We start from the raw sequence: 22,207 nt of genomic DNA, 5'->3' as shown, positions 1-22,207 counted from the left end.
AGGGCCAGTCTGAAATCATAAAGACATTAAATTTTTTTTGTTTGTTTGTTTTTGTAAGGCCCAGCTTTGTCTTGGCTAGAGGTGATGGCATCCCAGATGTTTTAGATACTCTCTGTACATTAACAATTAATGGGTGAAGGAAATTTGTGCAGAAACTTGTGAAGCAATCACTGCACGTGTGCACCTGGGATAAGACGTATAAGTGTATGAGCTTGTGCTGACATTTGTGTGTGCTTTGCAAACACATAGCAGCAGAGTGAATAGAATGAAATGGAGAAGTGTTGATTTACCTGCTAACTAATAGTAAAGTGTCATGTTTTTCTACTTGCTCAAAGGTGAAGAGCATCATTAAAGCAGCCTCACCCATGCACATTCACAATGGGCACACACACTCACACTAACAGTTTTAGCTGTGGCAGAAGGGGCATGTCCTGAGAGCGTCGGGGGTGTGTCTGTGGTTAGAGTGACAGTATAAGACATTGCCAGGTACTCTGAGTTTTCCATTCAGCTACGCAGACGTGTGTAACTGAATTTCCCCTCACTTCTATAACTTTTTCTTTTAGTTGTACTGAAGTGTTGGATCTCTATTATAGATCGACTTAGATTTAAAAATCTTCATTTTCACATTGGTGAAAAGGACAGTGTTTAATCAGGCGTTTGTGTTATTCTTAGACAGCTGCAAGAAGGTTACAGCAAATAAGAATTTAATCCTGATTCAGCATTTGTAGCGGTAAAGCATCCTTGCTGAGTTGCCACGGCAACTGTGTCCGTCAGCTGCAAGTCTGGGGTAAGTATGCAACTCAGTCTTTGTCCTCTCTGATCATTTTGCATCCTTTTTCAGTCATTGTTTCTCCTTTTTTTATTTCCTTTTTTTTACATCAGTAGTTCAGTCTGTTTGGGGCTAACCCCTAATTTTTTCCTAATGTGAGAAAAGTACAGCTAGAAAAGAAAAAATTATCCCTGGCATACTCTGCTGTGTCAGCTGTTACCCAAACGGGATGTTTTCATACTCAGATTTCATCGTACAAAATGTAGAGTGATAAGTTGACTTTTATGTCATTCGTGTTTATCTTTTTAAAGTAGAATCTTCACCACTAACTACCTGCTGTATGGTGGCAGGCTGAGGTCTCCCCTGATAATACTAGTGTTGGGTGGATTTACAATCCTGTAATTGTAGCCACATAGGCCCACATACTTTTTTTTTTTTTTTGTATCTTGTCAGTTGGTAAATGATTAGAGTCATGGGACAATAAATTGTTTTGAAATTACAGCATTGAATAGCAGCCTGACAAACTGTGATAACATGACATTTTTTATAGGCTTCTGTACAGTCCATCATGGATGTACGCTGATTTCTTTGATATGTTCCTGGATGCAATCAGTGGGTTACATTGAAAGACCTGTTAAACAAATAGAATTACTGGAGCTTGTGCTGCATGCCTGGAGACTGTCCATAAGGCTGACTTCTCTGCTGTACTTTTAAAGTGAAGTTGTATCTTAGACATATTGGCATGTGTCGTTACCCTGAAAACTTAAATTTGGACGTAAACCAGTGTCTCAGGATGCTGTAAATGCAGGTGAAACATAAAAAAGTTGGTGATGACAAGAGTTCAATAGGTGACATCAGGTGGGAACTTCAGTGAAAAGACCATGATGAACGCCTTTAATTTTCCACTGTAAGTGCATAGGAACGTGTAATTAGGTACATTATTGCATTAAAAAGTATTTCAAATGCGTTTTTGTCAAAGATTTTCCTACTTCAGCTTACTTTAAAGATGATAACCGTAGTTTGTGTCAGAAAGTTTGAACATGTCCTAGTTTTGATTGCTTTATTCCTTCAAATTTCCTTTTTATTCCTTGTAATGTCAAGTGTTCAGAAAGTCAGAATTTTTTTTTGCCAAATGACCGTCTTGCAGAATGAATCACTATGTAAAATGTGTATGTGAGATGTCCAAATAAAGCCCCAGAAAATCCCAGGTCCATTCACAGCTGTACATAAAAAGATTCTGAATCACGTTAAATGTTATTTACAGCTTTTACAACTGCTCCTTACCTCCCTGTTACCAGAGTCACTGCACTCTTAATAAGACACAAAAATGACTCAGGTCTTCTTTTGCCACATGAACTTGTGTGGCTTTTGTGTGATTGTGCATGCTCATGTTCTGTGACTGAGAGTTGCGCTGTAATGTGTCTTGTGTTTTCATATCTGACTGGACTCTGAAAGTTTTGGGGTTTTTTCTAAATCATTTGACGTACGCAACCTCGTTGTGTTTTTGTTTTCAAATATGATTAAAGCCTTTTTCCACTGTGTGTCTCCTGCAGATCATATGTACATAGAAGAATACATTGAAGAAGATGAGGAACCACCTTTGCTGCTCGGCTCTTGTCCTTCTTGCGGTAAATATATAGATCACATGTGTGTACGCCTGTTTGAATATGTGGTTGCACCGTCACTGACTGCAGCATGTGTGTCTCCCAGGTGTTTGGCTGTGGTGGGACTGCAGCGGTGCAGTGTCGGTGGGGGGAAGGGTGTGAGTGTCTGCAATGCCCTGCAGGCCAGGAGCCATCCAAGGTGAGACAGCAAACAGAAAGAAAAGGATTATATCTCTTTACTCTGTGTTGTGTAGCACTTACAATAAGGAGTGTGCAAATGACTTGTGATGATATCGGCTACATTCAAAGTTTTTAGACCCTAAATGAGAACAGGAGAACTGCATGGCATGTTTTTGTCGATCAACTACAGACAGCAAAATAAAAAAAGGCTACGTTGACATTACCAGCCATGTTATTCAGTTATGATTCAAATATATTCAGCTTTGACGTTTCACCATCGTAACTGCAAGTGTTCTCACTGATTTTCATGTGAACACTGAAATGGCACGCCTGTGCACTCAATGAAAATGATATTTGTGAGACCATTTGGCGAGATTAGACTGAAACACCCAAGCAATTCCGAAAAGAAAGCAAACACTTATCCTGCTATACTGGAAAAGATTGAGATGGACACGAAAAGCTAGACGACAAGCCTTTGCTGTTTTAGCAGCTATTGCTAGCGTTGGTGTTGCACATTAACGGGAAAAACGTTCATATAGAATCCGTCCCCAAACATGTTGCATCTCCAAGTGCATCCAGAACAGAACCGCACACCGAGGTCTCACAAATCCAGTTTAGAAAATCCGAATTGTCAAATTTCTTTGTCCGTGCAGCCTTGAAAAATTTTTTATATGTCACAGTAACAAAAGAAAATTAGATTTTAACCAATTCAGCTTGGTAATGTGAATGTAGCCAAAGTGTTTATTTTAGAATGATTTTTTCAACTACTTCCTTACTTCATAACTGAATTTTTGGCACCAAAGTCAACACAAATAAAATAATTGCTCTATACATTCACAAATAAGAGCAGAGTTGTATGCCATTATTTTGTAACCACTTTTGTTTAGGTTGTGTGCTGTAATTAAAGAACACACTTACTCTCTGAGGTCTGGTACATTTACTCATTACTATGATACTTGTAATTACTGTTGAACAGTCTATGAACCCGATTATTTGAAAGTATAAAGAAGATAAGACAGATGATTACCTAATCTAAACATTTATTACCGGAGAGCTTGCATCGTTTTGTCCTTTTACAGTCCTCTGTCTTTGAGTTTAGAGGGATTTTCTTTCTTCTCAGGCTTGTGGGCAGGTCCAGAGTCCAGCAGATGATGTGCAATGTCAGCTGTGCCCACTGGGAAGCTTTTCAGATACACTGGATGCTGAACTCTGCCGTCCGCACACCTCCTGCAAGGTCCTCGACAGAAAAGTTGCGACCTCTGGCACCACTAGTTCAGATGCTATTTGTGGGGATTGTCTGCGTGGGTAAGAATTGCTGGTCTGCCTCTTTGGTGGTCTTACCTTCTTGATTGTTAATCCACCCATACTTCAATCTAACCGTAGACCTCCAATTTAAAGGGCTTTGCTTCCACATCACAACTCCCAAACTGTTGTGCTAAATGCAGTCCTGTTATTTTCGCTTTGTAGAAAACAAGAAAACCCATTTACACTCACACACGAACCAATGCAGCATGTCATTTACCACAATGGGCAGAGCGAGGCTCCATTGGACACAGCATGCCACAGACTAAAACCACTGATTCATTCATAGTCCTTCATGTTTTTTCAATCTATCCATCTCTTTAATTATGCCTTTTTCTATTCTGCCTTGTCCATTTGCAGGTTTGGTGCCACTACTCCAGGGCAAGTTTCCACCCACAGTCCCTGTGTGAAAAGTAAGCGTGCCTCTACATCTCTTCATTTCCTCTTTATGTGGATAAGACCACGTCCCTCTAATCTTTTTTGTTCCTTTCCTCTCCCCTCTCTCAGCAAATGTGCATGTCAGAACAATCCGCACAGTGGAGAAAGGTCCGTCTGGTGGAGCAGGAGGACCTGCCAACAGCACGGTGGTACGCAGCGCAGAGGAGAAGACGGCAGAATACGCCGTGTTCGCTCTGGTGCCCGTCTTCTGCGTGATGGGCCTTTTGGGCATCCTCATCTGCAACATCCTGAAGAAGAAGGGGTACAACTGTACTGCTGAGAAGGAGGGAGGAGATGAAGAGGCTGTCACACCCCAGAAAGAAGGTAGGACAAATGGAGAAGAAATTTGTACAATTTCAATCCTTGAAGGAAGAAAGTGGCAGAGAGAGAGAGAGTGATGACTGAATTTTCACCCATAATAATTCAAAACAAACTCACAAACATGTACTCAATGTGACTCTGGGGAGTGAGGGCAAAGCCAAACCAAGCTCCAAAGGCCTGTGTTTTTGTATGCAGCCTCAATTCCTGCTGGTGCGTGAAGTTATTACACACAAGTCTTATTTGAGGCTCTTTTCTCAGCTGTTTTGAACTTAAACCAGACAGGAGTCATTACATGTAATGTGTGCTGTGTTATTCCAGTAACTCTCTTTTTTGAAGAGGGGGGGGAAGCATTCCTATCAACTCATTTGGCCACTGATGTCAGAGAAATACTGACCTAGGTAAGCAAAGAAAGAAGTTTAAAGAGAGGGAGAAAGATTGGAAAAAAACAAGCAGCCTCAGGGGAGCGAGCTGTAAAACAAACATTCAATGATCACACCTATTCTTTATTGTTTGAACTGTCTCCTTTTTAACAGTGTACAGGTGTAGAATGCAGGAGTATTACTCCTCATAGATAGAGAAGCCATTTTTCTATTATTTTAAAACTTGTTCATATAAGGTTACAGCTTACATTAAGTCATAATGTCTAGTTGATCATGTTGGCTGAGCACACAACAGATGTTTCCTCCCCCCCTGTCTGTATAAACCCTCACTGCTGTGTACGCAATGTGGCGAAATACACCCAACTTTCCATTATGCTGATAGTCCCAGTTCCACCACATAAAACTCTTAAAGCACATGGGACGCGCTGACATTCATCAGAGCATCCGTGTGGGTCAGGACCCACAGCGACGTGAGGATTGTCATGTAAGATGCTTTGAGTCATTTACAAATGTGTGTCAGAGAGGTCTTATCTAATCTAACACAACAATAAAAGTTTATGATGCAACCACATAGCAAACTTAGATCATGTAAGAAGTAGACACGGCTTAGATATCGTTGACGGAGAGACCACATGACAAAGTTAAAGTTTAGTAAATCACGCTGAAGATGAACAGTTATTGTACTGTGGTGTTGCTGACACACAGAGACATTTAGTATACGCCTCGCTCTGCAGTAAGCTACTTAACCAGGTAATACACTTTGCTCCTGCACACTTTATCCAGCCAGTCTGTCCATATCAACATCACTTCACTGTGGTAGTAGGACAACATATGTAGCTCACGGTTACTGTAGTTTACTGCCCGAGTATAAACAGATTTAAAGGCTAAGCTGGGTTTCCCTTCACTCACCTGATGGTGCAAAGCTCACAGGAAAGCTGTGCCATGACGCTCTCTGTACCGACTCGCTTCAGGAGGGACAGCTGCGAGCTCAACAGATCAGCAGCTCGTTCCACGTCAAAAAGCTGTTTATGTTTCTGCACGACAGATGTTGCTTTGGGTAGAGTCCACACTCCGTCAGTACAGTTGAAAAAATTCATTTGGCGTGTTTTTTACATAGAATCGAACATCAGATGATCCTTTATGGTCACTCTCTTATATTTAAAAGATGTTGCTCATCACTGAAAAACAACAGTTCTTTCGACACTGTGGAAAACTGCCCATTAAAAATACCTTTTGTTGTCTGTCATATAGTTACAACGGTGTACAAGTCTTGAGCCATCCCACTGTTCTTTAGATATTGCCGGGAAAAACATGAAATACAGTTTGTGAAAACATGTGAAATCATAAATTGAAATACAGTGTGTCAAGCAAAATACAGAGATTGTACAATTCTAACAAGCTTGAAAGTCAATATTTGCAGCCTGAACCCTCTTAGACTAGCTTTCTTGTCATTTCTTTAAGTAGTCTTCAGGAATAGTTCTCCAGGCTTCTTGAAGGACATCCCAAAGCTCTTCTTTGGATGTTGGCTGCCTTTTGTTTCGTTCTCTGTCAAGATGATTCCACACTGCTTCAGTAATGTTCAGGTTTGGGCTCAGGGGAGGATTCATCCCTCCATAAGACCTGTTGCCACTGATTTTCAGTCCACTTCTTGTGTCATTTAGCATACCTCAGCCTTTTCTCCCTTTCCTTAAGAATGGCTTCTTGACCATTTCTGATGATGCTTCAGTGAACAGTATCAGGTCTTTGCTGGAATTGTTCCTATTCCTTGAAGGCATCACTTTCAGATACTGTTTAATCTGCTGTAGATAGTTCTTTAGGCCGGATTCTTCTTTAGCCCTCCACTTGTTTCAAAATCTTTCAAGGAAACACTGCACAGCAGGCAGATATGAAGTATGAATAGTTCTTTGGAATTCACCTTATTGGTGCAAACATTTTATTTTATGCCTGCCAAATGTGTTAAAATGTGTTAAAAGTTCTGGTCTAAAATTGAGTGAAAAAGCAGCCAAAGAAATACTTTAAAAGACCTTCAGGAAACCTTGAGAACCTTTGCCCAAAACCACTTTAAAAGATTACAAGAACGCTTGGCTCCTTAAAAGCAACATACAAAGTAAGGAGAGACTTTTGCACTTTTGTGTGTATCAATCACACAACATCCTGATGACTCATGCACTGTTTAGATTTTACAAGGGGACATATTATAGAAAAATCCCTTTCTATCTGTGCATGAGGGGATATATTTGGGTTTCAACCACAAAACTCAGAAAAACACAAAGCTGGCTTTTTACTTTGGTTCCCCCCATGTCTGAAAATATTACATCCAGTGAGCTGTTTTGCTGGGAAACTTGTCACTTTGCAAGATTATCCCAACCTCTTTCTCCCTATCTCTGCCTATCTTTTAAGTTCAGATTATGTTACATTAACTGTACTTGAGACGTGGAAAGCTGAAACTCTATTGCTCTTGGCTTTTGCTTTGCTCACATTACTGAAGAGATAAATTAGCTAATGATGCTCTGTTCAATTTATCGTTACATCTTCTTGTGTGTAAACTAAGGAGAAGCTTTCTGACTGTCTCCAAGCTTTGACAGCACATATAATTAAGCCTATACAGTGGATGTAGTGGAGGCAAGCATGAACTAAAGCCAGAGGATGTGGTTTAAATGAGGATTTCAATAATTCACTAATTAGCGATGTCTATTTTTTCTTCTTAGTGTTGCTTTGGCCTCCTTTTCTCTGAACATTTTGTTGTGACATTTAAGTTCTTGAGTTCTTGTACTTCAAGGGACGCTCCCTCAGCCACTATCTCCCTACAGCTCATTTATCCCCTCCTTCTACTCTCCATTGATCCAATTTCTTGACTCTCTCATCCCCCTCCCTTCTCATCTGAACATGACACGATCTCTCCATCTCTCCTTTCCCAGCAAGATCAATAATTCAATCAGGTCCCCATCTCATTGTTTGTGTCTTCTGTTTCATTCTTCTCCGACTCTCTGGATTATTTTGTAGCCTCAGTTCTTAGGCTTTCTTCTTCTACCTCCTTCTCTGCGAAGTAGAGAGGTGCCTTACTGTTGAAGCACGAAACACAAAATCCCCTAAATTGAAAAGTTTGATGCCGATGTCTCAGTGAAAGTTTGATAGTGACAAAGTTGACATTGTCCAACTCTCACTGAACAGAAATATATTTCTATTTGGTAGCTGAATTTATTATTTAAAAACTGGTTTTGTTGCAGTTTTCCATTTACACAGCGACTGCAGAGCAGAGAACATATACTTGAACTGACATCGATAAAAAAAGCAAACAAACTAGAGACGGCTTTCATAAGTCTTTTAATTACATTGAACACGCTGAAAGCACAATTCTATCCCTAGTTAAATGAGTATGGGTGCAGTCATTGAAGAAGATCTTATCACTGTTTTTAAGTACATTGCAGTACATTTTGCCATACTGAAGGGGCAGATGGGATGGAGAAGAGTGCAGAGTAAGATGAAGAACACAGACACAGAGAAACTTAGGAGGCACCAAACTTCAACTGGCGAAATAAGAATAGAGCAATGTTTAGATAGCAGGAGGAGACTGTCAGTGTGTCATAGGAAAACCTGTATCTCTCTCTTTTCCACTCTAGATGTTATCTTTTGCTACAGTACACTGCCTCTCAGCCTACTATACCCCTGAGTGGGCTAAGGTCAGAGGAACGTCTAACCCCAGCACTTTTCTTATCATCTCCACTCAGGGGGAACACCCTTGGGGATGAATTGCAGCAAGCTAAGCTTTGCTCTGCAAGGCTAAAGTCAAACTGTGCAGTGCTGGCTCCGTCTATCCAAAGCTACTGACAGTGAAAAGTTTGCCTCATCGGAGAGCACAGTGACAGCAAAGTCGATGGAGGAACACATAAAGGGCAAATGTGGGGCTTTGAGCTGAAGTCATGTCTGTAATGCTGTTCTTATGAGGCTGCTCAGGCATGATGGCACAGCTAAAAGTGCAGAGGTTTCACATTTGTGAGCAGGATTGCAGCATTTACAGTGAAAAAGGGTGTCAGCATAAATTGTTTTTTTTTTAAATAAAATTCTAAATCCTAAATGTCAAACTAAGCAAACTGATACTCAAACTGAAACTTGTGCCTTAATGCGTCCAAAACATTATTGAAGGGATGAATAGGAGAGAATGAGTGCCACTCTGTGAAACCAATGCCATTATCTTTACATAGCAACAGTCAGTGTGGAGACGGAGCTTTTGTTACGGCCTAACAACGGCCTGATGCTGCTGATGCAACAGAGACAGAAATAATACTCACACACGCACACACATAGCCCCGCTTGCATTTATACACTCACATTTGGCTCTGTATAGACACAGTGTCACCTGCTATTGGGGTCTGGTAGCTCACACCACAGTGAACTCTACACACACACACACACACACACACGCAATGAGCTCTGTGTGCTTCAGCAGTGTTGAATGGAGCATAATTGCTGAGTGAGTCTGTTCTGCCTCAACCCCCCCACCCCAACCCATCCCTTTCCTCTCTGCTGCCTTACTGTGCCACACTATTATGGGATGGTGAGGGGTTGCCATAGAGGCATATCTATTATTTGCTGTTCAGTCATGCACGTCCATCCTTATCCGTCCATCGACACACATCACATTGTGCCAGCAGTGACGTGCATCATGTGAATTTTGCTTGTGTTGCATCCTTTTAAAATGGACATTATTCAAATATTAGTAGATATAATATATGCGCAACTTGTGTTTACTTGTTGGCATATTTTAGCTTTTCCTTAACAAGCTTTATTAATGTTCATTTATTATTTTAAACGGAAAGTATGATTTCTTCATGGTTTAGACTTAGTCTTATACACCAAAAGTAGTATAAAGGAAAGGTAGAAACAGTGTGGGCACCTTCAGCTGATATTCTTTTTCCTGTCTTTTTCTCCCCTTTGTGTAGGTAACAGTTGTCCGTACATATCTGATGACCTGAATGAAGACACCATCAGTGTTCTGGTTCGCCTCATAACTGAGAAGAAAGGTAAGCTCCTACCATCAGTGATGTCACATGTGAGCTGATGTGGTCAGAGTCATTTCATCTGTCACAGCTTTGGAGGAGAAAACTGCAATATGTCATCACACAGCAACAGACATGTCTCTGTTGTGGCTCACGCAGCACCTCTTTTTTGACTATTAGATGGATAGTTGCTGTTAAACTCATGATAACAACAGGAAAACAATGAAATCATGAGAAAATGTTCAGCTTTGCTCAAAGTACAGGTCGCGATGACTTGTTTCAAATTGCTGTTGATGTATCACAAAACAAGCAGGACAAATGTGTTCGGTGCTCTCGTACTTTCTCCCACGTCGCAAATAATTCATACGTGTATCAACTTCAGTTGTGGTCTGGTGTAGTTTTTAGGAAGAGTTTCACTATTGTAATGTCTATTCATCGTAAGCCTGTGTTATAACTGAGTCTTGTGTGTATTTCAGAAAATGCTGCTGCACTGGAGGAACTGCTGCTCGAGTACGAGAGCAAACAGATGAGCAAAGGCTCATCCATCAAGTATGTGACCACACACACAGTACACACCCATGAATGATGATATGCTTTTGCTTAGTCACACTGCTTGAGGTCTCAGTTAACAAGGAGGCTAGGGAAGTACAAAAAACAGCGGAGAGTAAAGAGACAGGCTCTTAAACACACAATTGATTTTGTGTGTGACAGGATGAACAGGCAGGAAAAGACTGGAAAAACTTTACTACTCTGCTGTTATTCTCCCTTTGTTGTCGTTGTAAAAATTATTTTACACCTTGCACCCAACAACAGCTGAAGTTGTGTTTTTGTCCCTGTTTGATAAAACCAAAGTATATTCCACACTTTGGACGCTACTGGCCACCTTTCCTGAGGGCAGAAGCAGTTTGATGCTTAGTGTTGACTCACTCCCACAGGTCTGAAGCGAGTGTCTCTCGTCGCAGCTGTCTAGTCGTGAGGCTTTAACAGCCAGTCTGTGGTTAAGCTAGATGGCTGTCAGAAAGGTTGAAGTCACACAATTTACTTGATCATGTGTAGTTGCGGTTGGAATTTGGTTTGTAAACTGCCGTATTAAAATTGCTCAAGTAGTCAGAATTTAATCTGACAAGACCAATAACATGTTGTTTTACACCACAGTCTACACGTGGTCTACTCTGCTGTGATTTTTACTTAGAGGTCTATATTACGTTCCCATTTCCCAAAAAGAATACGGGACACTGTGTCAAATGTAAATACATCCAGAATGCTAGATTTGCGAAAACCTTTTTCCGAAAACCTCTTCCACCACTCCTCAGTCTTTTTTGAAAACGGGCCTAATTCTGAAATGGACATACATGGGCTGAGGAATACTTCTTAACCATTTTTGGTGAACACAGCTTGTTGCTGCATCCATAAATGAAAGTTAAAAAGTTGTGTATCTAGATAAAAAAAACCTCATACATAAACAAGATCCAAGTTGGCCTTTTTCTGACATTTAATGCACTGCTGCCTGAGGGCCTGAAGATTGCTGTCATTCAGTATATGCTCTCAGCATTTTCCCTCTGCATTCTCTGAATCTTTTAGTATAATGTACTGATAAGAATTCAGTAATTTGCAGTTTCCCATTAAGCAGTGCTACACTTGAGTTGTTTGAATATTGGCCCACACAGTTTTTCAGAGCTATAAAGAAGTCTTTTTTCTAAAAACGTCGGGCTCTTAGAGGCGCTCTCATCACACACATATTGTGTTGCTGTCTTCTATGAATGAGTTCCTTTCTTTTTTAATACTATGCAACTCTTTCAATCTTTCGTTGCCTTGTGCCAACTGATTTTGGACGATGTTGCTGACCTCAATATGAAACTTTACACATTTATGACATTTCTAAATGTTAGCGTTTGAAATCTCATCATTTTACATATATTTTCAGCTAAGTATGAGGTTTAAATGATAGCAAATGATTGCTTGATTTTCTTTTCTTTTTTCTTTTTTTGAAACGAGGTTGTTTTACATCTCATCATTTGTCATCTTTAAACTGCCCTTTATTCTTTTTTTGAGCACTGACCTAGCTCTGACAGAAGTTTTTCTTATCACATTATCATGTGATGGTAACAGGATCCAGTTCATATCAGTTTGCATGCTAGGCGTACAATAGTGGGAGTTCTCAGGGACCTGTGGTGATGCCTGGTTGCACAGTGGGTCCACAGAGATATGTGACCTTTAGATTGGAGAACATTCCGACAAACACACACACGCTATACCCACAAACCGTTCTGGAAACCTTTCAGATGTGTGTGTGTAATGAGGTTCTGCATGGGGTTAACTGAGGCCCCCACAGGTCACCTACCAGCTAGTTGAGCAGAGACACAGCTGCATTCATCTCTTTTGCTCTGCATTTTTCTGCACAATAGAACAATGAAGAGACACAAACTAAAGACCTTAACAGAGAGAGTCTCAGATTTCAGTCAGCAAAATATTATACACTTACTCACTTAAACTAAATGCAGGCTGTGGCTGGGGACACTGTTTGGAGCTTTATACTCTTGCCATCATGCTTTCTCATTTAGCAGCACAGACTGTTTGTAATGTAACAGGTTATCTCTAATGTGGGTGGTACCCCGTTGTTACTTTGCGAGTCTGAGAGAGTTAATCACTGTGTGCTGGGATCTCTGTTGAGATGTGCGTATCCGCTAATTTCTCATTAAAATGTAGAGTTGATTAGCATAGTGCATACATTGAATGCCTCTCTCTATAAAAACCTGATCTTCTACATGTGTATGGAACACCTCCTGCAAGCATATATCAAGCAAATATTACAATAACATGAAATGATAAGAACAACTATGCATCTGGAGTGAGTGCAGTTGTCTTTTTAAACCGAGGGGATAAAGGATATGTGCTTCATGAATATCTTTGTGTTCACTAAGTTAATGTTTTTAGTATTGGACTAAACCAAATAAGAGATATACTAAAGACTTTTATCATCTCCTGCTCTTCTCTCCCCCAGGTTCCCGATGCTCGCTCCTTTGTCTACGTTTCGTGCGCTGCCCAAGCTTTGCCCCCACCAGTCCCACCTCCACACCATCTCCGGTCTTTCTGGCCGGGCCCCAAGACACGGCTACCGCTGCTCTCGTTGTGCCCAAAAAAAATGGCCCCCTATTCTCATTCCTCCTCTGGACTCTCTTAAAGATCCACTGAAGCCCCCACCAAGCCTCATTCTGCCCTCCTTGGACACACCTACCGACCAGCAGAACATCCCCTTGCTGGGGGGAGGGTGCGTAGACACAGATCGTACTCAAGCTGCTGTTGTGCCAAAAACTGTACAGGACAAAGTGGATGGGACTGAAGTGAAGGAGAAGAAGGAGGGAGAGCTCACGGTGTTGTCTGTAGGGAGGTGAGTCTACTATTTGGGCACTCCTATTTTATGCCACTTCTTACTTCAACTCTGTCTCTGCATTTCTAAGTGATCCATGTACAATTTACTTTGCAAATAAAAGGTTCTGCATTAATAAACATATATATATATCCATATATCTATATATGTATATGTACACACACATATGTGAAATATATATATTTATATTTAAATATGTTTTATTGTTGAAGAATTAATTACCAAGCAATCAAACAATATAAAAGATTTAAAGCTTTCTTGGTCAAGGGGAGGTTGATATGTAGTTTAGTTGGTAATATCAGCTTTAGTTATAGATGCATATTGTATTACAATTAGTTACACAATGTCTATTTTCATTCTTCAAACACACACTTTAATGGCCTTTTCTGATGGTAGTTATTTCTTTTGTCATTTTGGAAAGCGTCAGTTTTAAATATTGCACCATCAGATTTGCAGTGTGTGCAAACAGCACAGGTTTTTTGATGAATCATATTACGGTATGTACTCCAAACACACTCTCAGACAGAAAGTCTGCACATTTCTGTGTGAGTGTGTGTTACACTGGCAGCCATAAAACAGTGATTATCTGATAGTAATCATGGTTACAACTCGGTTTTACCTTCTATTCAATTTGCAGATTTCAAGTCGCCCATATCCCTGAGTACAAACCTATCACCTTGGAAACCAAGGCATCATCTCAGGAGCAGAGGAACTCCCTGTTTGGTGGGAAACCATCTGGCTTCAGAAGGTACAGTCTTCTGTCAATCGAGTTGCTTGTCTTTTCTCTTGTTGTAACCTGAACTGGATAGTTTTAGGGCAGTTAGTTGTGTTACAAGTTTGTTTTACAAAGTCAGTTATACACAGTATGCTCAGCTCAGAGGAGTGTCTCTAAGACAATCTGGGAAATGGGCTTCCTCTGTTTGCTGCTGGCCAGATGTGAATATGTTCAAACTCTTTGAAGCTGAGTCAGCATTATGACAACCACCGTTGTTAGAAATCACTTGTTTCTTCTTGTCCTTTAGTTGAGAGAAATCCTTTTCAGTGGAAAAATGTTTCAACGTGAGTCAGAATGAGGAAAAATGAGATGTGAGATGTCTTTGCTTCATGAATTAATTATATCAATGCCTGTCACTCATTCACTTTTTGTTTTTTCAGGTGAAGAGATACAGAGCCGAAGTTACAATGATACTACCTCGCAGAAGATGACCTCATCATCTGATGACAACTTGACTGCTGGGAGGGAGGGTGTTTTTAAGTGGCCGACTCAGAGAAAAAGCCATCCTCCTCCTGCTGGAAGAAGTTGTTTGTAGTTAAGTGATAAGAGGAACGTAACTGTATTTATTATGACATCAAACAAAAAAAAAGGCAAAATTGCTGCTTTACTGTCCGGATCCACAAAGAAATGGCTTTGAAAAGCCTTTTGGATCCCTGCAGGGACAGACATCCTTTAAAGCTTTGTGATGAACAGCTATCACTAACTGGCACCTAAAGACAGATATAAAATCACTAAAAGTTACTGATCAAATTGCACCAGTTGCCCTTCCAGTATGCACCCTAGAGGGCATCATATCACTGATGGAAAAACATGAAACTCTCATTAATATGGTAGCACCTTTCATTCAATTCTCTGCAACTGAACGCCACATGAAATAAGAGTGTGTATGTCCTTGGCCAATAAGGCTTCTTCTTCACTTCTGCTCACACAAAAACTGCAGGTGAGCTGCCGTTTCAGACCTTTAAGATGTTGAATGTAGTCTGAACAGAATCTCACTGCATGCACTGAGTTTGATTATTCAAAAGGAGAAGTCTGACCCTGAGCCCTGAAAAAGGACAGAATTGATTGGAATCAGCCCAGTGTTCAGCAAGAATACTATAAACAGCAACTGTGAAACAGCTGCAAAGTAATCCAAGGTGACATTGTCATGTCGGGTTGTGCTTCTTCTTGCAGTCTTCCTGCCATGCTTTCGTGTATACTGATGCAAGGTCAACTAAATAATTTCTAATCATAACATCAGATCCACTCTGCAGCTCGTGCAGGGCATTCTTCTTCAGTGGTCATCATAGTCCAAACGGTCTGCAAGCTGCACTGTACAGACAGGAGTGATTGCTTCCAGTTAAAGAAAAACTATCCAACTTTAGCATGTTTCGGTGCTCTAAAAGTAGTCTGTGCAAGATTTCTGAAATGTTAAATATCTCTGTTACATGTCACAGCTATCTATCTCCGTGGGATATCTCATCCATAAAGTTCTAATCGACACAGAATTACTTGTGGGGCTCGTCAGCAGCAAACGCTTTCACTTTGATGTGGACGTTCTCGGACGATATCGCAGCCCTTCTTACTAAATTCAAGCATCTCTGTTCCTATTAATATTCTTGATCCCTAAAAAGGGGGAAACGGTGCTCAGGGTTCAGAATGCAGCACATTTCCTTTAAACCCTTGAGACGTCTTACATTTCCATCTGCAGTGTGCACCTACTCACAGTCAGCATTAATAACTTTTGTTACCCTTAAGCTCTCTGACTAGGTTGACGTAGAGGAATCAGGGGCTGACTTTTGTTGTTAAGCAGCTCCACATCACAGCATTTTTAATGATGCTGCAGCCCAGTGGCTCATGATAGGCTGCAGCTATCATTTGGGACCTGAGGTGAAAAAAGAACAGATGTAGAGAGAACACACTTTTGTAGAACAAAACATGTAAATAAATGTACATATGTAAATATGGGTGGGGTAAAGGAAAACGCATCATGCTTTGATTTTATAGTTTTGAAACACAGTTAGTGTGAGACGATACAGTAGCTCCCCTGTAATGGGATAGACAACTGCACTGCACCAGTGAGACACATTCTTCATGGTATATAAACTGAATTGCTGTTTGAAATTCACAGGAACAATGTTTTTAATCCAACCTCTGGATTAAAAACCCTGGGTTGAACAAGTCAGTGTTTTTTTTCCTTTCCAGTTTTCCAATCTAATTACCGACCCAAACAAACACATACGCCACACATTGCCAGACTCCAGTTATACAAGCCCCATAACTGTAAGAAATCACGAAATACAGGCCCACTTTTATCGTCTGAAGTTAATTAGACAAACCAACCAGAGGCTGCAAAGCATTAGTGGTCCAAATTGCCTCAAAGTAAAGCAGCTCAGCTGGCTTCAGTTTACATCCTCGTGGGTTCTAAAGCATGTACTCGTGTATTCCTAGAGGTTTTTTAACCACTCTTATTTTCCTATCATATTGTAAAGAGGAATATGTACAGAACAACAAAAGGACAGGATATTTATTGACTGAAATGGCATGCAGTTACATATTTTCATTTAATCTGGTTTCACTACTACGGTGAAGTTGTCATTAAATGTTTAAAAACTGGAGTGTTGTTGGTAGGAAGTATGAAGAACCTTCATCTCATCAGATTTGTAGCATTTATTTATATCATTTTACATTTTTCTGTATGATGTTTTTACCCTTAAAATAAAGATGAGATGTATTTTAAACACCATGTTGTTGCTGCTTCTTATTGCTCTTCAGTTTAATTGTGTTATATTTATGTAGAGCCAATTCACAACAAAAGCCATCCCAGTTCATGACAAGTCTTAATAAATACAGTCCTTTTCATGTCCAAGTTATTATAATCTAATTGTAACCAATTCACGGCAATCTAATCATTGTGTGGAAGTGTGTGGAACATAGCTGTGTGCAATCAGTGTATGGAAGGAACCCTAGAGAGCTGCAAAATGTAAAAAAAATGGATTTGAGACTCTTTATCGTGTCCTCTTAAGCGCTATCACCCCCTAGTGGTTACTTTTAAATGGTTTCATGAATCAAGGATGGACGAGACAAGTGAGATTGAGTGGTTCAGCAGCACTTTTCTACAAATCACAGTTAACACTTTCAAAGCTTACTGTTTTTGCTGTGCAACTGCTATGGAGATGTATTCTTGTGTTGATGCTTTGGATAAGTCACATTAAAGGAAATCGGTAAGGGAAGCATGTAAGCCACTACAACAGTAAAAATGGCTCTTAAAATGCAACATGGTCGCTGAAACAGGTACACGGAAATATCCTTCTTCTTTCTAATATGTGGCCTATACAAACATACAAAAGCAGAAACTTACATTTTGACATAAACCTATGACTGAGCACAATTCATGCAAAACCTGTAACATATATTTTGCATGTTCATGCACACGCTCATACATTCATTCAATCAGTAACAGGCTCATCATGCAGTTACAGTGTCGTCTTGTGGTTTCAGACCATCAGTATCCACAGTTATGTTCCATGTACTTGCTGTTGGTATTGTTGCTGCTTGTGTTTTTTTCTTTCTTTCTCTGTTTGTCCACCTGCAGTTGTTCCTGATGACTCTTCACCTGGTTACCCCACAGAGGCCGTAGGATGTTTTCTCTTTCGTCTTTCTACAGATGTAGCAGCTAGTTGTCCGGTTTTGTCTTGTTTTTGTCATATAATTTCTTTGTATCTCTGTCTTGTTTCCCTTTCTTTTTCTTTGCTCACCCTCTTCCCTTGCCCCCAATGTTCGGCATTATTTTGTCTAAATATTTTAACAAATGTCAAACAAGTATCTTAAATAAGCAGTACTTGGGTATCAATGGGAGCTTTATATTCATAAAGCCTCCCTTGGCAAAGCAAATATGTTTAGCATAACACAATGTTCAGATTATTATTCTGATTGTTACGATGCTGGACAGTACAATGTAAAAAAGAAAAAAGAAAATTTGATACTAAGAATGAACTTTTTATTTAAAGAAAGTATCGTAAATACACCTCTGGTATTTGTAACAAACCAAACTACTTGAAAAGAGAACTGCCTGCCTCTACAGACAATACATCAATGAGAGATGTCTCTGCTCTGTACCGACTATGAGGTATAGCAAACAAAACGCAGTCTGGTTATCAGCAAAAGAAAGGATTTTTTTTCTGCCGATGCATATTTTCTTTTACTTTAATCTTTACAAAATGCCTTGGAGGAGCTCAGCTCAGCTCAGACCTGTGCTTGGTCTCCCCAACCTCCTGATTTCACCCCACACAAAAATACTTAAATAATCAGGTGCAGTAGCTTTTTAATAAAATCACTGGCAAATAACAATTATAAACGACTGTGTTGTGATGTACTGTCTGTGAATCAAATTAAAGAAGACATATTAGGCAATTTTTTTCACAAGTTGACACATGACTTGAGGTCTAAATAACATGCCATTGACATGCTTTGGGAAAAATAACACTCAGAAACACGACAATAACTCCTTTTTCTTTAATTGATTTACACCTCTATTCAAGTGGATCATTTTAGGAATGAGGAATGACTCACTGGATGGGATACAGATCAATCTTTTAGGTACAGTCTTGTTGCAAGTCATGTGTTGAACTGGCCCAAGTTGTGAAAACATCCACAGCAGAACACAGCTGCTGGCTGGTAAATGCCACCACTGACAATTCACCATTACGGCTTCCTAAACATAACCTTGTACAGTGCATAAGTTTCACCAGCAAGCCTGAACAGGTCACCGGTTGACACAATTTCCAATATGCGGATGCCAGCGTTATTTTTTTTTTTCTGTGTTGGTCGTGACTTCAGACACCCAAATATAGGCTCTCGAGCACAGAAAAAAAGGATTTCTCTATAATATTTCCCTTTCAAGATTGTTTTACATAAAGAATGCAATGTTCATCATCTCTTTTAGTCAGTAGAGTTCTTCAAAAAAACACAACTCTAAAGTATAACTTTTTAGCTTGATCTCAGTGAAATTACCAAATGAAAGCTATGGATGTGCAGCATGTTGAAAGAAAAAAAATAACACTTAATATGTTAAGAGCTATATTCTCTTGAATGAAAAACACATCCTTCTTCAAAGAGATAAAGTCCAGAAGATTGAGACCTATCGTCCAATTCATGGGAGTCTCATCTACAAGAGGAGACAGGCAATAAATACATTACTTGTCCCAGAAATGTTTGCATTTTAACCACGATAGTTTCAGCTTTTGGGTCACAGTTTTGTCGTCAAGTATCGATTCACACTTGTTGGTTTTGGTGAGAACAGTTTGCTCTTCTTGGTGAGGTTACTGCGAACATCTTGCCCTGCCAGGAAGTAAAGGATGGGGTCCACACAGCTGTTGGCACTGGCCAAAGGCCGTGTCACCTTATAAGCCACACTGGAGGCCTCCAGCAAACTGCAACTGATCTGGTGAACACATAAGAATATCATACACTGAGCTTTTAAAAGTCACTGTAACAGACTGATTAGGAAAAACATATTGCTCCGTACCTGCTTCGGATTGACCTGCCTCAGGTATCTAAAAGAGTAGTAAAGACTCCTGGTGAGGTGGAAGGGGAGGAAGCACAGCATGAAAGCAGCCAGCACAATAATTATCATCTTTACTGACTTCTGCTTCGACCGCTGGGTCGTCATGGCACCCCTCTCGCACTCAGCTCCCCTGTCGGACCCCCAGCCGGGCTCTAGAAGCTTCCGCACCATGAGGCCGTAGCACACCATGACCACCATGAAGGGCAAGGCGAACATGAGCACTGACACGACTGAGCTGTACAGCAGGAAGTCATCAAAAAGCTCTGGGCTGGTGGTGTCATAGCAGATTCGCTCAGTATTCACGTCCCTGGCAGAGGAGTTGACAGGAAAAAAAATTCTGTTTAGATTTTTTTACACGATGCTGCCTGGTTTGGCTCCGAGGCACATGTGAGACAATGTGTATTTTCTTGAGCCAATCACCTTGTTCTGGAAAAGTAGAGGACAGGAGCCTGGCAGAACAAAACACAGGCCCACACTGCCACAGACACCAGCCTGGCCTGACGAGCACTGACCCAGTTGAGGGAGCGGACCGGATAACAGATGCCAACAAACCGATGCAGACTGATACAGCACAGGAACAGAATGGAACCTAGATGGATAAATCTTTATCACTGGTCTATTTAGATTGTCATGAGTATTAATAATCTCCTGCCATTTAAGGAAGACCTCTTATCACAACAATCAAAGGTTGTGTAATGCCGACTGTAGTCGACTGTTGAGAACATCTCACACAAAAATAACTCACAGCAGTTTTAAACAAGTCTCTTAGTGAGTCCTTCAGAGGTGAAGATTACTACCCCATGAAGGTAATTAGTAATTAATAATTAAGCAGTGACATTTCTCAATCTAAAATGGTAAGATATTTGGGGATTTGATCCATATTGTTGGTAATGATGCTAATGATGCTGGGGCCGCTGTAGCTCAGGAGGTAGATCAGTCGTCTGCCAATCGGAAGGGCGTCAGTTTGACCCCCAGCTTCCCCTGTGTTTGAGACACTGAACCCCACACTGCCTACTGCTGTGTGAACGTGGGTGATAGAGGAAAAAAAGCAATGAATAGACTAATATGTGCAGTGTGTGTATCATGTGGCTTGTAGAGTAAAACAGTGGTCAGCTAGACTAGAAAAGCACCATATAAGTACAGTGCATTTAATACCATTCCACAATTCAGAGAATCCACAAGCATCAACAAATGGAAGGTAAAACCTCTAACATGTGATTTAAGATGGGAATTAAGGATGTTGTTTCCTTAGGGCTAAGGAGGAGAGGGACCATTCAGCCTTTTTTTTTCCAGTAATAATATGTACGGATTTTGGAGCTTCTTTACAGGGCAATACAGTGTCAAACAACATTTGGGCTTTGAGAAATGAAAATATCACAAAGGAAAGGAATGGTAGAGCAGCAGAAATCTTGTCTGAAGCAAGAAGTGTCCAAAGTTTTATGGAGAGTGGGTTATGAATTAACAAAAGCATTTGACCAATAAACCTTTGTATAGCTTAGTTATCCAATATAATGCTCTTTCAATGTTTAATATTCATTATTTTACTATCCGAAATGATAAGTTCCTCACTGATGTTTTGTTTCATATTATAGAGTATAATGTGCCGTAGCTGCACCTTAAGTCAAATCCAGGTGATGTATTGTATTTTATGGGTGTGTGGCTTGCCAGTACAGTACCATATAAGTTGGCATAAAAGAGGAAGCGTATGAGCTTGCACAACGGTTCACTGAAGGGCCAGTCGTTCTCATCGGCGTAATAGAAGATGAGGAAGGGCAGCGTGAGGATGTAGAGTGTGTCACACATCGTCAGGTTGAACATATAGATGGTGGAGGGCTTCCAGCGCTTTGTTCGGAACAAAATCACATACAGCGCTGTGGCATTCAAAGCCAGGCCAATCAAAAAGACCAGGGCGTAGCTGACAGGAAGGAGAATAAATTTAAAATCTTCATTAAATTCACAGAAGGTGGTGGAGTTATCGGGGTCAGTCTTGTTGATGTCTGAGGCTTCCATCTTGATTGTGACAACACCTGAAGGAAAAAAATATACAAAGGAAATGAGTTATGGTTATCATGCGTTTGAACCTTTCAGTGTTCCACACAGAAATGAAGCAATCACACATACAAAAGGAGACAGTAGACAGGAAATTGTTTCATTGCAGAGTGCCCTCAGCACAGAAAGTGTGTTAGGATCCTCTGAGTCACTCACCTTGGCATGCCTCAGCAGCACGGTCCAGCTGACTGTTCTATTGTGACTCACAATCAGATTTACAGAGTCCAGCTTGAGCCAGCCCATATTAAACGTCATTGTGGATTTGTAAATCATTTCAATACTGACTTCCCTAAATTGTCCTTTTCTTGCTGGGTGAGTGGTTAAAAAAATGAGAGAAGAATCGTGAGAGACGAAGAGAAGGAGATACTTACAGTGCCTCTCTTATTAGAGTATAATGCGAATTATACACTCAAAAATCTTTTCTTTTTCAAGATAAATACATGGATGAGTGTGTGAGTA

At 40.4% G+C, this 22,207-nt stretch overlaps 2 protein-coding genes across 3 annotated transcripts in view; one reads left to right on the top strand and one right to left on the bottom strand.

Annotated features, from left to right (window-relative positions):
- The first annotated feature begins 519 nt into the window (after positions 1-519).
- On the top strand, positions 520-15,402 carry relt (RELT TNF receptor). Its single transcript, XM_072391740.1, has 11 exons — positions 520-787; positions 2,323-2,397; positions 2,480-2,572; positions 3,674-3,858; positions 4,216-4,268; positions 4,363-4,617; positions 9,935-10,015; positions 10,468-10,540; positions 12,993-13,379; positions 14,017-14,127; positions 14,535-15,402. Exons 2-11 carry the CDS (start codon positions 2,356-2,358, stop codon positions 14,536-14,538), a joined length of 1,284 nt encoding a protein of 427 aa, XP_072247841.1. The 5' UTR covers positions 520-787; positions 2,323-2,355; the 3' UTR covers positions 14,539-15,402.
- A 3,788-nt stretch (positions 15,403-19,190) lies between these two features.
- Positions 19,191-22,207, bottom strand: part of p2ry2.1 (purinergic receptor P2Y2, tandem duplicate 1) — a 41,208-nt gene continuing 38,191 nt past the window's right edge. For both annotated transcript variants that reach the window (XM_072392575.1, XM_072392576.1), the window contains exons 2-5: positions 21,376-21,726; positions 20,120-20,288; positions 19,661-20,006; positions 19,191-19,576 (exon numbers count right to left, since the gene is read on the bottom strand). In XM_072392575.1, coding sequence (XP_072248676.1) covers positions 19,382-19,576; positions 19,661-20,006; positions 20,120-20,288; positions 21,376-21,709 — 1,044 coding nt within the window. In that variant the 5' untranslated portion in view covers positions 21,710-21,726 and the 3' untranslated portion in view covers positions 19,191-19,381. The remainder of the gene's footprint in view (positions 19,577-19,660; positions 20,007-20,119; positions 20,289-21,375; positions 21,727-22,207) is intronic.

The sequence above is a fragment of the Leuresthes tenuis genome, unplaced genomic scaffold (genome assembly GCF_036924035.1).
Source record: "Leuresthes tenuis unplaced genomic scaffold, fLeuTen1.0.hap1 SCAF_9, whole genome shotgun sequence".
NCBI lineage: Eukaryota > Metazoa > Chordata > Actinopteri > Atheriniformes > Atherinopsidae > Leuresthes > Leuresthes tenuis.
Note: the sequence above shows the minus strand (reverse complement) of the source record. Positions and strands in the feature narration are given on the sequence as shown.